The sequence below is a fragment of the Rhea americana genome, unplaced genomic scaffold, assembly GCF_003343005.1.
Source record: "Rhea americana isolate MKP2758 unplaced genomic scaffold, rheAme1 scaffold_178, whole genome shotgun sequence".
Lineage (NCBI taxonomy): Eukaryota > Metazoa > Chordata > Aves > Rheiformes > Rheidae > Rhea > Rhea americana.
This window is the reverse complement of record NW_028185905.1, coordinates 1,692,505-1,709,989: the sequence shown is the minus strand read 5'-3', so window position 1 is coordinate 1,709,989 and position 17,485 is coordinate 1,692,505. Positions and strand designations below refer to the sequence as shown.

Sequence of the window (17,485 nt, the reverse complement as noted above, 5' to 3'; positions counted from 1 at the left end):
CAAATCATGAGCTGTTCTTCCAAGTCAGTCAGGATCAGTATTAGCCAAATACTTCACAACTGGGAGAAATACACATTTCTTTCTGAAGCTCTGCTATATTCTTGTTGTAAGAACATGTATCCAGTGATGCATATTCTTGTTAAAAGTAAGAAATCAAAAATTAACCAGCTCTGCTACTTACAGGAGTCTTTGGCCCTGAAATCTGGAACAAAACATCTGCTTCAGTGGTGACAGGAACATTTTTGTGGGATTCTCTGTTCATGGACTAGCAGCAAATGACAGCTGAAATTATACTGAAAAGGAAAACAGGATAAATTAGTTTGATTTCCAAAGGGACCATCTCTGAATCTGTCAAGGGTTGGTGGAGTGAAGGCAGCAGATAAAAGGGTGTCATAAGGTGTGTTTAAGTTTCTTTTGGTGGATTTAGCTGGAGACATTTAAGAACTTCCAGCTCCAACTCCACACAGCTGGAGATATGCTCCTGTGCAGAGTTGTATTGATTAAGATGATTAAGGCATCTCTCATATGAGGAAAGGCTGAGAGAGCTAGGACTCTTCAGCCTGGAGAAGACTGAGGGGGGGATGGGGAATCTTATCAATGCATTTAAATATCTGAAGGGAGAGTGAAAAGAAGATTGAGTCAGACTCTTTTCAGTGGTGTCCAGTGACAATACAGGACACAACTGGGCACAAACTGAAACACAGGAAGTTCCCTCTGATCAGAGGGAAAAAGTTTTTTACTGTGATGGTGACTGAGCACTGGAACAGGTTGCCCAGAGAGATTGTTAGTCTCCATTCTTGGAGATAGGCAAAAGCTGTCTGGACAGGGTTCTAGACAACCTGCTCCAGTGCAGGTGACYCTACTTGAGCATAGGGGTTGGACTAGATGGTCTCCAGAGGTACCTTCCAACCTCAACCATTCTGTGGTTCAGTATTTTTGATTCATGTGAATGCCCTGAGACTATTTCATGGCAAAGGATTCAGGGCTAGCTTGGGTAAGCAGAGCCATTGAAGGGAATGGAATCTCTCCTGACTGATTCTGCACTTGACAGACTAGAAGAGAGGACTTCAGAGGACTTTAGTTCAGTGGTGCCACAATTTTAGCTATGTAACTCACTATCCTAATATGAAAAATTATCATGCACTATTCTGAAACTTTTAGTAAAGACCAGCACATACAATAACACCTCCCTTCTCAAACACCACTGGATTCCCCTTCCTGTCTAGGTGCAGTTAAAAATTCCTTCATTTCATATCCTGCATGGTTTCATCTGTGTCACTTTTGGTGCTCACTTGCATGCTCCCTTCTATTGCTCCACAATACCATCACATATCTTTACCCTAGCCTTTCTTCGGAGGGAGAGAGTACTCTTTTACAGTGTCTTACTTGTCAATGTTCAACTGATTTTAATATTTCTACTAAAAACATGTTTTCCCTTTGCTAGTACTCAGTGATTTTCTTTTCTTTTAGATGAGAGAAAATCACTAAAAAATCCTTAAAGAGATAAACCTTTAAATTTATCTATAGATAAATTAGATACTTATTTATCTATTTCTGCAGAGTATTTGAAAGTATATTTGAAAGCTTTATTGTAGACATTCTCAGACAATGAGAAGCAGAGTAGTTGCTGGTGTACCACAGAACATTGCCTAGTGCCAGTTCCTCATTACTCCCACCTGATGAATTACATTAAAAGATAAAACTACAGCACATTTCTAATATTGTTTTTATATAAGCAGTTGCTTATAAGCATTGCATGCTGTGAAAGGAAGTCATGGGAGTGACTCCGAGACAGTCCCTTTTGGCTGTGATAACCCAGTAAGTGATTTTGATGTGCCCTATGCTCTGCTTATCTCTAGAAGAGGAATAAAGAGCTGAAGTTGCCTAGAACTCCACATCTTTTTAAGCACCTGAATCTAACAGTAGAGCACCAGTTAGCACTGCAGCCTCCTGCCTAGCACTGAAAGCATCTCAGTCTTTGCTAAGCAATTAGCACCAACCACTAGCTGCAATCTTCAGCTGGATAATTTTCCATGTATTTCCTGATAGGCTCATCTCATCTGGCCCAGCACTACTGTTCGAAAGATAATGATCAGGGAGTGGGAAATATCGCTTTGTTCTGGTAAACACAATGTCTAGTTACAGATCTTGCTGGAGTTCCTATCTGAGCTGGAACTGGTGTATAGATTTAGGACTGCACCAAAGAAAAGAGGCCCCCTCTAACCATAGGGCATTGTCAATCTAAGGGTGTTCTTTGTGTCCCCTGCTGAGATAGTTGTGGCTTACATAATTAGTTAATTATTCCTCAGAGCTGTTGAGCGAGGGAGCAAAGAGAGTCACTGTATAGTATGGTGTTTGGGACACAGATGTGTGAAGATCCAGTTCACATTTCTATGCTAGTGAGTATTTTAATTATGTTTACAAAACAGACTAACTTCAGCCAGGGGGAGTGAGAGCAACCCTGCTCCATCTCTGACAGACAGGGAATCAGAGGTCATCAGTCTCCCAAGGAATACGCCAGTGAGCAGGCCACTGTGCCATCTTCTTCTGGGTCCTCTATCTTCCTCTGAGAAAATAATGACTGAATATAGGCCTCCAGGCCTCCAGCTTTTCACCCAGACTACAAGAGAGGAGTCATAACTGATAATGGCTTGTCTTAGGACTGTTAAGTGATGATGTGGTGAAGTGATGACCATAGTGTGAGGGCCCAGCTTTCCCCCCTTTTTCTTGGTGCTCTTTGTTGTTGTTGTTGTTTCTTTGTTTGTTGTCTTTCTGGCTGCCTTTGCAGTTGCTCAGCCTGTTGATATCTGTTGATTCCCCTTTAAGGGGGTTGGTCTCCACACTAGGGAACTGGGCACCTAATCAGAGCCATGAGATCTGTGAGGTAGCAGGCACCTGGAAGTCGTCTGCTGCCAGCAGCCAAGCCTGATGCATCACAGGATAGCTGCACAGACATTATATTCTTCTGATTTCCTTAATAATTCTTTAAGGAATGATCAGGGCTGGGATGTAAACAGCATGATGATCATAGTCACAGATGATAATAAAATGTAAAATGTTTTGGACAGTCAAGAGGAGTGAAAAGATATAATTCCAAGAGCCCAGAGAGCAAGGTAGTCATGGCAGGAAAGAACAAAGATTCAAACTGAGAAAGTGCAGTGACGCTATCATATTTTTTTCAATCAAAACATATGATGAATGCAGTACAGCCATTTCTGTTTGAAAAATGAGAAGAATCGGAGCCTGACATTTTGTATGCCTAAATATAGACAGTATCCTGAATATTTTCAAAGTTTTTAGGGGAAAGAAAAAAAAGTAAAAGTAACTGATGAATCACTACAAGTTTAAGAAAAGATTGTAATTGATTTTATCAATAATTTTAGCTAATATTTCATTCTAACAAATATATTCTGTTGCAATTTAAGAAAAAATATTTTGCTTTGAAACTAAAGAGTGATGTTTTTAAAACAGTAAAAGGGCTGATTTACCATTGCAGCCAATATAAGCATTACATCAGTTTTGTAATCTAGCTTAGACTCTGTGGAAACTCGTAAGGACTGTGGGCCATCTTTCTTTAGAGTCTGGGGAATTGGCTAAGCTCCTTTCTTTGTGTTTGGATGATTCAGTTTGGAAGTGGGATATAACTCAGAATATGAAGGTTAGCTGTCTACTGTGTGGCTGAGTTCCCAGAAACACATTACAGTCTGTTTCCTCTAGCCACGGTAGAGGCTGATGCTAGCACTCTCCAGACTCTCATTTGTCCTCTAAAGGTCAATCCAGAGTGAGATATTGCTTTTTGCTTTCCATGCTGTGTCTGTGGCAGTGTCAGGGTTACTGCTGCTTGCACTGGATCAGGACTCATCACATAGATGCTCTGCTTACAGCAGCTGACTCCCTCTGCCAAAAAAAGAGAAATGACAGTTTTGTTTAAAATAGAATTGTCTGTCCAGAATTTTCTTTCTGGAACCCATCATGTATGCCCACACACTGCACAGAATCTCTTCTGCCCAATCCTCCAGGGAACAATTTCCTGTTAAATTTAATGAAGTTATTCCTCTTGGATGCTTTGGATACACAGAGAACAAGTTAGCCTTGTGCAAACTTTCCCCATGCTTCTCTGCCAGCACATCTCAGTTTATACTGCCAATGCTTTAGTAGCCCACAGATCCACCCTCCTTCTCTCAGCTATTAAAGCATCTCACAAAGGTTGATATAGCCCCTCACCCTTTATGACAGGTCAGTGTCCAAGTACAGGGAAGCTAAAAAGGCTTTCCTGAGGTGCACAGCAAGTCTGTAAATGAGGAGGAACTGAACTGTGAATCCTCAGTTCCTAGTTTGTGTACTGGCTGCCAAAGCAATCTTTGTCTTTATTTTTCAATTCCTGAGCCCTTCTGACTAGTATGCAGTGGCTCTAAATCTCTTATCAGCCAAAGCTGGTCCTACTAGCTACCTGCTGTTCAGTTTGCATTCTGGAGAGCAGCAGCTTCAGCAGCTCTGTGCCCTTCTGGTGCTGGGTTTAGCACTTAGCATGCTRCTTCCAACAACAGCATACTCCTCTCATTGCTAAACAGCACAGGGCTTCCTTGGATTTGCAAAGGGTTGGGTCCATATTGTGGTAAGAGATAGGAAAGTGTATTTGCACATAGGGATAAGAGGCAGGACCTTGCTCAGCATTCTGGGCAAGACCTTTCTTCTGGCCTTTATAATCTCTCTCCTAAGGAGCTGTAGCTTGGTGCACTCATTACAGTGCTAGCGTGTTTGTGAATGAATGTGTTGTTTTTTCTGCTCTGAGTGGACCCTGTTTGGGGCTGGAGCCTTTTCACCCATTGGCACTGAAGGAGCTGCAGTTGGGGATTTCACAGCTTCTGAATGAAAGAATCACTTACCATCTCAGCATTATGATGTAATTTCAGAATGAAGGAAATGGCAGCTTTTCAGATTGCACTAGCTCATGCTTATTAGGCAAATATATGCACTCCGAGCACCCTTATGCACATGTTGACTGTCTTCAAAGGTGGACTTTTTTCAATAGAGCATCAGGAAGTCCATTTAATGCAAGGCTCAACTCTTCAACAAAGTTTAGAAAAAAGGAACTGAGGTTTAGAGAGATCTAGGAGCTTCCTGTAAGTTGAGTCTTTTCAGAAGTGGTAGTCTGAAGAGAGGTGTTCATAATATCAGATAAGATACCAGGAAAGAAGGAGGAATCAGTTTTTAAATACTATGGCTTTTGTGCCTTGGTCACATGTTCAGCGTGTGAACTTTTGATATTTTGTATCAATGTTCTATTGGTGTTTGCTTAACAGGTAGAACTTGGCCTAGTAAACCCAAATAATCTTAGAGACACAGGAAGCAAAGGGTATGGGAAGGAGACAGGAGGTAATGAGGACAAATAAATGCTCCCTGGATGGAGAGAAGCTTGGTTTCCATATGGTCAAGTGAAGAGTCTGCATCCTCCTTATGGCAAAGTCCTGATATCTCTGCAACCTAGATTACCTTATGCCTCCATTTCTCTGAGTTACTGCAAGCCTAAAACTGCCAGAAAAATCAGATATTTGCAACATATAAATACAATTCTTTTAACTGCAATTAGCAATTGAATCCAAAGGCCAGGGAAAGCTTGTTTGAAATAAGATGCAATAGAACAAGACCCAGGTCAAGGGAGGTGATCCTTCCCCTCTACTCAGCCCTGGTGAGGCCATGCTTGGAGTACTGTGTCCAGGTCTGGGTTTCCCAGTACAAGAGAGACAGAAAGCTACTGGGACGAGTCCAGCAAAGGGCTGCTGAAGTGATTGTACAGCTTGTACCTGTTGTTTCTTATACTAACCCTGTGTACTTCTGAGAAGACTATGGCACTCTTTTCTGTATACACTCCAATTAGGTTGTTGAAGACAGAAGTAATATTCCCTCATCCGACAACTGAACACATGCATTTCTCTTAGCCTTTCCACATACGTCATGTGCTCCAGCCCTTCTCATCATCTCTGTGGCCTCTGCTGGACTCGCTGCAGCATGTTCCTGCCTTTTTTTTTTTTTTTTTTCACTTGGGAGGCCAAAGCATGTCCCGTGTAACACATCACTGAAATGAAAGCACAGTGCTGGGCAAAAACTGATAAACTGTCTGCTGATGAATTCAGGCTAGAAACAGGAGCAAGCTATGAACTGAGAAGCAGCATTACAAAATTATAGGAGCATGCAAGGCAATATAGCCAAGAGCATGGATAACAGAGGGAAATTTCTCATCTTCCTTTCAGAATTAACTTCTCTTTCTCACTTTCATCTAGAGTGGTGTCATGTGATTCAGTGCCATAGTTAAGACAAAAATAAGGCGAGTCTGGTTATATATGCTCATTAAAATTTGTGCACCAGTCAGAGCATCATTACCAACTTTGGCACAGTCTCCCTAGAAAGGTGGATTTTTATTGCTCTGGCCTAGGTGATCATATTYTATGAAAATGAGGCCCTGGGTCCCACTGCCATGTCTCTGGTTTCAGCACAATGAGTTCTAACTGTAGCTGTTCCAGTTCTGACCAACAAAATAGGACCTCTGAAGTCTGATGGTCTGAAAGATCAAAGCAGATGACAAGCTACAGCTTTTGCAGCTGTTCTTGCCAGCTTCGGATCAGCTGAGATTTTATTACTCGACTATGTTTTTTAGGCACCACTCAAATAGAGTGGCAAAACCCACAACATACAAGGATCTATATTGACAGCATGATCTCTTTTCTGCCTCCAGTACTATCTCCCTGCTTTCAGGATCGTCTTGTTCTTGGGCATCCTGTTTGTCACATAATGCCCCTAGTTTTAGTTTGCATTGGCCTTCCTGCATAGTCATTCTGCTTTATTGCTAATCACCAAAACTACAATATCTGGTCCTTGACTGCCTTGCCCTCTATCTCTTTTCATAAATAGACAGCTCTGGAGAATTAATTCACACCAGCTCAAAAATTTCTATGGCTTTGCTCCTCACTTGCTTTTCTCCACCAAAAACAAAGTAGTTCTAGAGCTGGTGGGCAACATAAACTATACTTAGAATCACAGAAGCACAGAATTGGTAAGGTTGGAAGGGACCTCTGGAGATCATCTAGTCCAACCCTCCCTGTTCAAGCAAGGTCACCTAGAGCATGCTAGACAGGATTGCATCCAGATAGGTTTTTAATATCTCCAGAGAAGGAAACTCCACAACCTCTCTGGGCAGCCTGTTCCAGTGCTCTGTCATTCTCACAGGAAAGAAATTCCTCTTTGTATTCAGGCAGAACTTCCTGTGTCTCAGTTTGTGCCTGTTGCGTCTMGTCCTGTCGCATGGGACTATTGAAAAGAGTTTAGCCCCATCCCCTTGTTACCCTTCCTTCAGATACTTCAGAGATTGATAAGATACATATTCTCTCCTTCGCCCCAAAAACAAAAGTTAAGACTTCTCTACCTTCCACACTCATAGCCCATGAGTGCAGCCTGCACAGCCTGAAATGCTACCTTAGTAACAGCTAGAGAACTTGTCCATCACTTTACCTCTGGGACATTATTGTGTAATGCCCCCATGCTCAGTTGCTGCTTGCTTTCATCCAAGAGGTGGCTGTCCTGTAGAAAGAGAGTTTTGTGTGTGTCCTCCATGATCCTTCAGGATGAAGGTGATACTACTTCTGACAATGGTAAGTAATGTGATCTTTGTAGAGAAGGCAAATGCCTCTCTCTCTCCTGAATCTTCATGAATGAGATGCATTTATATGCAAATCTTTACATGTGATATGCAGCACTATGTATGGGTAAAAAGCAATGAATGCCATGAATCAAAAACTAGCTAAGAGGCAGAAAATAAATTAGACATACGTCTTTAAGTTTGCATACGTTCAGAGGTGGAAGAATGAGGACTTTAGGATTTCCTGCTAAATATGAAGTTGATCAATACAGTAATGCCCAGGAAAGGGTTAGAATTAACATGGAGGTGGTTAGATTTGTAGATGTCTAAGTTACTTATGTCTAGAAATGACTATGAGGAATTTATGCAACTAAATTGAACAGTCATGATGATGTCACATTTAATTCATTGTCAAAAAAAAAAAAAAAAAAAAAAGTAAAATCAAGCATACTGGAAAATATCTTCCAGACTCCTTATAAGAGTTCAACTAATTGTATCATGGCAGGATGAAATTTGGATGTCACTGTAGACCACCAGCTGTAGATCTTTATTTAGTGCAGAGCTAGTGTCAATTCATGTTATGATGCATAAAGAATAGGATAGTGAATAATATAGAAAATATAAGAATGTCACCCTATGAATCTTCTGTCTCTGTCTTGCCTTGTATACTTACGCTCTTACTCATCCTAAGGGCTACAGTGGAAAGAGAGATTCAGATATTGATGACAGTGGTGATGAGGGACTAGAGAAACTGTCCTCTTAAGGAAAAGACTGAAAAGACTGGGGTTTTTCTGCTTTGACAGAGATATGATAGCTAGGAGCATTCTTGGGAGTGCATAGGCATCATGATAACTGCATTAACCAGAATGTGCCTGAAAACACAAAGTGAAGATTTGTATAAAATGAGGATTTCAACACTAATGAAATTTACTCCCACAATAAATGAGGGAGAAGAGGTTTCATTTAATGCATGCAGCTTGTAAGCAGAGTTGGAGACGACTGTCCAGGGCCAGGGATATATGTTCAGAATTCATCTGGAGATCTATAGCCAGAAAGCTTTGTTTAGATCCATGTTCTAAGCAATTCAAGACTGCAGTTTATGTGGGCCTGAGAAGGCTATTCCTTGTACTGTAATTTTAATTGAGGGATTTTTCCATTCTCAGTGAGACTATTCAGACATGCCTTTCACCATGCTAGGGGTCTAGTAAGGACATACATCTGATAACAGTCCAGACAGTGAGCTTTCAATCGCTTTGTCTGTATTGTTGTTCGCACCATTAATTATTTCTGTTGCATATAATTTTTGTTAGTAGGTGGGAAAGACACTCTAGTCTGTGTCTTTAAGTCCTTTGTGCAGCTGCTTCTGCAGGCCTGTATAGAGGGAGCAAGCAGTAAGAGGGCTCCTTAAGACTGTTGAACAATTGAATTCAAAGAGATTTGGAAATAACTGGCATTCCCTTAGCTGCCATGACTACAGCCACTTGACCATAGGTCTGAAAGGAATTTATGAAGAAAGGCTGTGGGATATAATGCATATTCTGCTGTGCCAGGCTGAGCTCCTAGTGTTGTGGCCTAGTACAGGTTTGCTACCTTCCTGGCCTGTTCTTTTGCTGTTGGCTCATACTGGCCTTGGTCTGCCATGGTCCTGTCCCTGAGCATCCAGAGCACAGCTTCCTGTATGAACTAGCTTCTCATTCGACTGGTGATACCAGTAGGGGAGAGGATTTCCTTTGGCCAGCCTGATTTTCAAAGTTGTCAGTTTCAAATTTCTGCATGTGTGGATACTGAGACACAAGGAGATACTTTTCCCTGAATTTTCCTGAATTCCCTGAGGAATGAAAACCCTCTCATGGTTTAATGAAATCTCCATATAAGGAGAACAGCATATATGCCTTTCCCCTATTGGCCTTTCTCACTGAGAGATGATAGAAAGGTTTTGCAGAAAACTGGACAGAGTGATTCTGCCTGGCTTGCTATTCTGGATTCTGATAGCATTTCAAGCAGTTGCTGCTTTTCCTGAGCCTGGACCCATACAACACCTTTGTGTCTTCACTGACAATGTAGTTACTAGATTATTAAGAGATAGCTTTTTATTTCTTTGTATTTGTGGAATGGGAGTCTCTCCTTTCCACATGAATGTAGTCAACCACAGAAATGGCTTTTCCCTTTCCCAGTCATCTGAGAACTTTGGTTTGGCTGGATGGATGTGGAGAGATCCTGTCCTTCATCTTTGCCTATCAGATGCCTGGGCACAGGTTTGAGATTTCTTGTCACTGAGTGCAAATCTCATTAACAATATGTGTTCACCCCTCACTCAGGGTCCACTCACAGTGAGTCATGGTCCTCTGGGCTTGTGAAGGCTCCTCCTCAGTCTCTGTTGCCTACTTATCTTTGCATCTTCATGAAAGTATAGCAAGAAGCTGTCAAAGAACCTTGAGAGATCACTATAGCTTCATTTGTATGCCAAATGGCAGATCAGCTCAGCCCAGATCACTCCTGCTAGTGTTTGTCTAGCCTGCTGTGAGGCCTACAGTGACTGCAAAGCCCACCTTGGTAAGCAGCTGGTCCCAGTGCTTTGCATTAACACAATTTTGCTAATATCGAACTTACATCTTCCTTGCTGCATTTTAATCTGATTCTTTTTGTTCTTTTCATTGCTGGCACTGAGAACAAATAGTTCTTTTCCTTAGAATACTGCTTTACAACCATTTTGCTTCTACTTAAAGCCGATCCATCTAAAAGTCTCAAGTTTGCTTATGAGTGCCATGTAGGCCAAAGTCAGGAGCCTAAATGATGTAAAAACGTAACGTCTACTCCTTTCCCATCTGCATTATCTACTGTTGTCTTATTAAGAACTCCTCTGCTTGTAACCATTGCCATCTGTGAAGAGTTTCAAAACTACATAATTAATGGCAGATTCTTATGCAGCACAGCGTAAGGAGAAAGTCATTCTCAAAAGTCAAATTCTTGCCTATGGTATCTGTGGAATTTTATTTAAACCCTCCTATTGTTTTTCTTCTTCTTCTTCTTCTTTTTATTTTTTTATTTTTAAAAAACTTTTCCTTCCTTCCTCTCAAGTCTCAGTGTTGTATGGAGCAATTGTGTCTGTTATGGTGATTCTTGGGAGCTTTGTAGAATTTAAGGCAAAAAATGACAGTCTGTTGGCTGCATGTTTGACTGCATCTGGAAGGCAGTAATAAACTTCATGCAGAGATTCCTGATTAAAACTTTTGTATTGGGCTGATCATGAGCTGATTCTCCATGAAGAGGTTTCTGGAGTTAGTGATTAGCCTTTTCAACAGGACAAATCTTTTGAGGAGTCATCTGTCTCAGCGTGTCTGTCTAGCACTTACCAGGATCCTGAGGGGAAGGTGTCAGTCGTTCTGAGACAATGGCTGTAATGGAGCATTAAGGGACAGGCGAAAAATATACCTCAGTTGAGAAAATAGGTGTCTCCAGTCCCAGGATGTACTGTTTACCCTAGAAGCTCATCCTAGTTAAAGACTTGCTTTAGCTTGATATGTTTTCTTACTACTTTCCTGTGAGTTTCTAAGGAAACTCCTGTAAGACAAATTAAGCTAATTCTTTAAGGATCTAAAATAAAAATATATATTTTTTTCTATTTTGTAAGGCATATCGGTATACTTTCTTTCTTTTTTTCCTTCTTCTATCTGTGAAGTAGATTCTAAATCCTGAGTTCACATGTGTTGACCATCTGGAGAAGAACTTCTCATCCATTTAATATCAAGGGTGCTGTTCTTGGTGAAATCCTAGGTCAGTCCAGTTCTGAAAAGGACTGCAGTAATTTTGCAGAGTTTTGCAAGCTTGCTGCCTGCATTTCTACCTCAGGCCTGCAGGAATATTCTCCAGACACGGAGTCCAAGCCAGATCAGCAAGTTCCCCAGTGACAGAAATTACTTAACCATCTTTTTATTTATTTATTTATTTTAGTAGGGGAAGGTGGAAGGAGAGAGGGAGGAGAACAACACAGATGAATGAAGTAGGCATTCTCCTCAGCCCTCCTCTTCCCGGTTGCTTTTCAAAGCAACACTTTGAAAAGTGTTAGATCTTGGGAAGTCATCTGGTGTCAGCACTGAGGAAGCATTATGGCCATGGAGTCAAATGAAGTATCACCTTCTTGGCTGTCCTAGCAGCCTCTGCCATGTGAGACTTTGCTGTGCCAGTTGATAAAAAACACCTGGGCTGAAGGAAAGATGCTGCAGTGATAAGACGCTGTTGACATGGTAGTGCTGCAGAGCTGGAAGGTCACTGACAACCCCCCTCCTCTTCCTTTTACAATTCTTAAAGGAACTAATCACTTCTTTCTCTAGCCTTAAATGTGCTGCTGATAGCTGTACTTCAGTACCAGCCTTGTGCAGCCAGCACAGCCCAGCATTTGCTCTGTCATATACGAGGGCAATGCTGTCACTGAGCTGGGCCAGTGCCAGGAGAGGCTGCTATTAAACTCAGCCTGTGTATAAGCAGGGGGCTCTGAGGACCCACTTCAGTGACATGAAGAGAGGCTGGTGGGGTTACATTGTTGCCATCATGCTCACAGTGCACAGTTCAGTCTGGAGTTTGTGTGCCACTCTGATTTCTCTCTGAATTAAGTTGAAGCACAGTTATGGATTTTGGTGTGGATATGCATATGACTGAGTGCTTCTGTAAAGGGCCTGTCTTCATGGCTGTGCTTCAGTGTCCTTCTGAGAATCAACTACTTGCTGCCAAAGAATGGAAATCTGCCCAAGCTCTGGATGTCTGCACTACGTCAGTTCACCAATCGTACTTTCCATCTGCCAGCAGCTGCTAGTTCCACAGCTTGGACCCCTCTCTTTCTTTCAAATACGAAGGTGACAACTTTTCCATGGTGGTCAGTGGAGTGAGAAGATGTGAGCAGAATGCTAGCAAGTCTTCTCTTTGTTTACCAATCTCAGCAGTGGCAGTTCAAGCTGCTTGGGCTTGAAGTACAAAAATGGCAGTGAGCAGCATTATTTGCATGCTTGTTAGTCCTGCAGGCAGGCCACTTTTCCTGTATACTCATCATTGTCTGCCAAGCACTGCTAAGGCTGCAGCCCTCAGGCTGGCATTATCTCTGCAATGCTTTTGTGCCTGGTGACTGTAAGGGTGCCCACATATTGAGCACTGATGATCACACTGTGCCTGAGAGCTCTCCTTTCACATGGCGCTGCTAGCGCCACTGTTGGTGTGGGTTCTGCACATCAAGGTGTATTCTCTAAGGGACATGGGCCATGGTGAAAAGGTCTGTTTGAGATGTATAGACAAGGTGGCAAAAGTTAAGGCTTGAGGAATGGCATTGTTTGGGTTTTCTTTAGTCAGCAGTATGTCTAAGACAGAGGGGAGCAATTGCTACTGTTCTGGATGCATGGAGCAGCATGTGAGCAGAGGGACTGTGTAGGGTGAGTTGTGTGAAAATTGCATGACACAAATCAGTGAGGAAACCAGGTACTCCTTTTGTCAGCTGCTGGGAGCCAAGCAATGCCAGGACATCGACAATGCTTTTACAATTGGCGTTATGGAGGATGAATATTTTATTGCTTCTTTTGGCCACAGTGCTTGCCCCAGAATACTTCCTGGGCTCCTTCTCATCTGCACCATCTGCTGCCTTCCCATTCTACTCCTTCTGGGCTCCCTTCCAGCATCCCTTGTTTGTGCAGGGGCTTTATTCCAGTCCTATCCCATCCATATGCCACATTCCACACCAAATAACAGAAATGCTACTCAGCTAAATGTAAGATTTCCTTTGCACAGCCAGTGATGTTTTTGTTTTAATCTGGAGGGACCATTTTTAGAGAAATGGTAAGAATACATATTCAGAAAGCAACTGGAGATGTGAAGTACACATAGCTCTGCTGAGAGCTTAAAGCCTCTCTTTCTCATTTTGGTCTGAACAGTAATCTGTGTGAAAGTTGCCTTCTGGGCATAGCTAGTTGTTTTATGCTTAACTGCTTGCAGCCAGAGTGAAACATCCCAGCAAACTAAATTTGGTCCAGACCTTTTCTGATTGTTTCTGTTTCCTTTTAGTATCTTCCTTTGAAACATCAGTTTCACCACACTGATTCAGAAGGACTGAGATCTGCCTAGAAAGAGAGCTGATGAGAAGCTGTACGCTAGAGAGAGTGGGAAGAACAACATTGACAGAGAGCAGCAGTTGCCTGAAAATTAAAGAGTAGATGTCCATTTTCAGTGAAGATTTATGGTCCTTCAAATTATGTGAGGTGTTAAAGCCAATGAAAGATTTAAATCCTATAAATTATCTATTCCAGCAATTAAATTCTAAGAAGTACCTGGCTTGTAAAGTGAATCTAATGCTCAGCATTAGATATTTGCAAAGACCAAAATCCAAGAAGGTAGGTGCCAACTGCGGTGTGAAGGGCAATGCTGCAGGAATGTCCTGAACGTTGTCCTGCTTCACAGAGTTGTTTGACACAGGGTTACGCAACGATGGATCTAGCCCCTCATTTTGGAAGGCAGGCCCTCACCGCTGTTCTTTCTAATAACAGAATAGGATTCAGGCGTTACCTCAGTATTTTGCCATATCTCCATGTAACACTCATGCCAAGGTGAGCATACAAAATGCTTGTTTGCACTGACAAGCTCTTGCGTGTTCTTTGTCTCTTCCTCTTCTGCCTAGATACAGAGCAGATTCTTATTTGGATTCCTATTTGTAACTATCATAGGAGGAAGACAGGAAAACAACCTTCTTAGCATCTAGCTGGTTCCTATAGCAGCAGGTCACTTTTACAAGAAAGTGGATCTGGATTAATAAAAAGCTTATTAGGAGAAAAACTTACTAAGAATGACAAAAGATTCATTATCAGTGCTGCACCACCCATGTGAAGGGTGAGTCAGCACCCATCAGCTGGTTCACAAAGCCCTTTGGTAGCTGAGACTTGGACAACATCCAGAGATACCTTTCCCTGGTAGCTGCAATGAAGCAAGATACTTCTGTCTGAAGGGGATGATCTGTCTGTGCCAGTTGTTTGGGGCACAGCTGCCTGGCACAAGCAGATAGCTTGACGTGCCTGGCACTGTTGACTTCAAAATATGTTGGAGCTGAGCTGCAAATTATGCTCATCTAGATCTAGGATTTTTTCCTTGTTACTTGAAAGGGTCTGCTTTGGTCTGTGAGACACAGGTATTAAATTGGGGCTTGAATGTAAGCTGAAGTCTTACAACCAAAGTAGTGCAGAAGTAGAATTTTTGAAGCTAAAATATTAGTGGATATTTTCTTAGCAGTTTCTTCCTTCTTGTCTAATCTCTTGCCTCTCCCCAGGCCAAAGAACCCTTCATCACCGGAGTGATACTCTGGAGACAGTGATCCTGGTAAATCCCAATGTGGACAGCATTGTGTCTGAGGTAAGGGCGAGATGCCAATGGGTTTTTCCCGTATCAGCTCTCTTGCCTGTGTTTGACATGGAGGGTCATGGTCATGACACTCCTACCTTCTGGATTTTGACCATGCTGCCAGTCTGTTGCAGAGTGTGGTGAAACCAGCAGATGTTCTGGTCTTGCCAGGAAGATACCTGCTGTTACCAGTGCTCTGTGACACAATTTACTCCTAGACAAAGAAATACACATGACAGTTTGTGATTCCTTGTATGCCAGCCCTTTGGGAATCACCTCTTTCCAGGAAAGGTTGGTATCTTCGACCTATTTAGTTTTAAGGATTTCTCAGGAGCTTATACAACTTCCTAGCAAGCAGGATGGAGGGCTTCTGAACCTTAAGCATTCAAGCGAGGTAAGTGTCTAAATGTGCAAACCTCTGACATGGTGTAGTAATACTGGAATTTTCTCTTAGCGTTGGCCTACTTTCTCAATGTGAATTAGGAGGCTGTGACACGGAGCTGTGYCAGACGGGCAGTGGCAGTGTCTTCCCTTTTCAGGGTGGGGATTCATTCTCCTATATGCAGAAAACTTATGTTTTGACTATTTGTGAATAGTGAATAAATACTGCCTGGAATAGTTCTTATTGTCCATGTAGTTATGCCCCTGAGCACAGGTGAGGAATACAGATAACTTTTTGACTTCAAATTAAACTGGTGACAACATTCTATGTCATTATAACAGGTCCGCTCACTGGTGTGTGATTCATCAGCCCACAAGTTACTGATCTTCTGCGGTCAGAGCTCAGACCAGGAAGGAGACTTGATCCTGCAGACAGGAACCTTTACTTACCAGAAATTTGCTGAGATACTTTCAGACCCAGAGGTGAGTGTCAGCAGCAATCCAGGATGTCCTCTCCTGTTCACTGAATGTGTAATAGAGCCTGCAGTGCAATCTGTGTTGCTCTTTTAGGTGGTGGTTCCCTGGGAGGTGGGCTTGAAATCCAGCAAAACAATCACACACCATAAATAACTCATGAGACAGCCTTTAGTATCTTACTTTAACTCTCTGGCTTAAGTTTTCCAAAATGGCAGGCATGGGTTATTCCACCTTTAAGTGTTCATCTTGAAACATCCTTCCAGACCTGCTCTGCAGTGTAGAGAGACGCAGAATTTTTTAGATCATGTCTCTTTAAAATGTCTATGGGCTGCAACCAAACAACAGTCAACAGAGGCCATCATCACCCTGGTAAACATGAGTATTTCTCTTCATTTCACAGTCTGCTCAGCAAGCTTAAAATGTTCACAAGGTTCAGAGTGTTTTTTAGCTGACTGTATAGCTATACACAGAGAATGCTAGAGAGAAAGTTTTGGATTCATCGCATAAAGATGACAAGGGGATGAAATGTTGCAGTTACTTAATCATAGAATCACAGAATCATTCAGATTGGAAGGGACCTCAAGAGTCCAACCTCCTGCAAGGTTGGCAAGGTAGCTCAGGGCTTTGTCCAGTGGGTTCTTAAAAAAAACCTCATAGGACAACATGTCTGGACCTTCGGTCCAATGCTAATAATCTTAGCTAGCTATAATACAGCTTTCCTCAGAGGTTCTAAACTCTCTTACTATTGAGGCTCATTGCCAACACAGATATACTGCTTCAGTTTTTGACAAGCCTTACTTCCACTGATCATTATACACAGATGTTTAGAATACCTGCATTGGATTTGAATGTATAGTTGCTGCAGGAACGACTGTGTGGTTCATTTGACCATTGCTAACATTATTGCTGTAGTTGCAGCAGGAAATCTGAAATTCTTTATTTTTCTCTGTATTTGCTAGTATAGGCTGATTGTTTCCATTTGCTTCTGGTGCCTATTTATTTGGACACTAGTCAATTAAGGGTTGCCTAAGAGAACACAGTGCAAAGGAGAGTACCTATCTCATTCCGGATACTTCAAGAAGTTTGAGGTGTAATGCTCCTTTGCTCAGGAAATGTTCTGAATAGCTCTAAGGAACCTTGGAAATCATATCAACCCTAGTTTTAAAAAACCCTATTTTTAAAGTATGTAGCGTATCTCCAACCCAATATCTATCAGAGATGGAATTCTGAGTTTTTAAAGTAGAGTCCAGGAAAGAAAATAAATCTGAATAGAAGAGGAAGTTCCATGGCACTAAAACTGCACTAAGTGCCATCTGAGTGTTCGCTGGGCAATAACTGAGGGTCATCAGTTAGATAAGTGTAGGCAATGATGCTTAGCATTGAAAAGAGTGTCTCAGACTAAGAATTCATAGACGAAGAAGAAACAGCTCCTTTTGTACCCAGGCTAGGGACTGATATCTCATGTTAAATAGGGAGAAGTAAGGAAAGAGGACAAAATGGCTTCTGCTTTGGTTTTCTTTCTTCTTGAGGCCTTGTCACACTGCATTCCCAATAGTCAAGAAGCTTAACAGCCCATCAGCATTAAGCATTTCAAAAGAGAGTAGAACATGGTCCCATGCATCTACTTGC

The 17,485-nt window shown here is 42.0% G+C and overlaps 1 protein-coding gene across 2 annotated transcripts in view; it reads left to right on the top strand.

Annotated features, from left to right (window-relative positions):
* MAP1A (microtubule associated protein 1A) overlaps window positions 1-17,485 on the top strand; it is a 69,773-nt gene that overhangs the window by 36,380 nt on the left and 15,908 nt on the right. For both annotated transcript variants that reach the window (XM_085301561.1, XM_085301562.1), the window contains 2 exons: window positions 14,928-15,010; window positions 15,722-15,862. In XM_085301561.1, coding sequence (XP_085157687.1) covers window positions 14,928-15,010; window positions 15,722-15,862 — 224 coding nt within the window. The remainder of the gene's footprint in view (window positions 1-14,927; window positions 15,011-15,721; window positions 15,863-17,485) is intronic.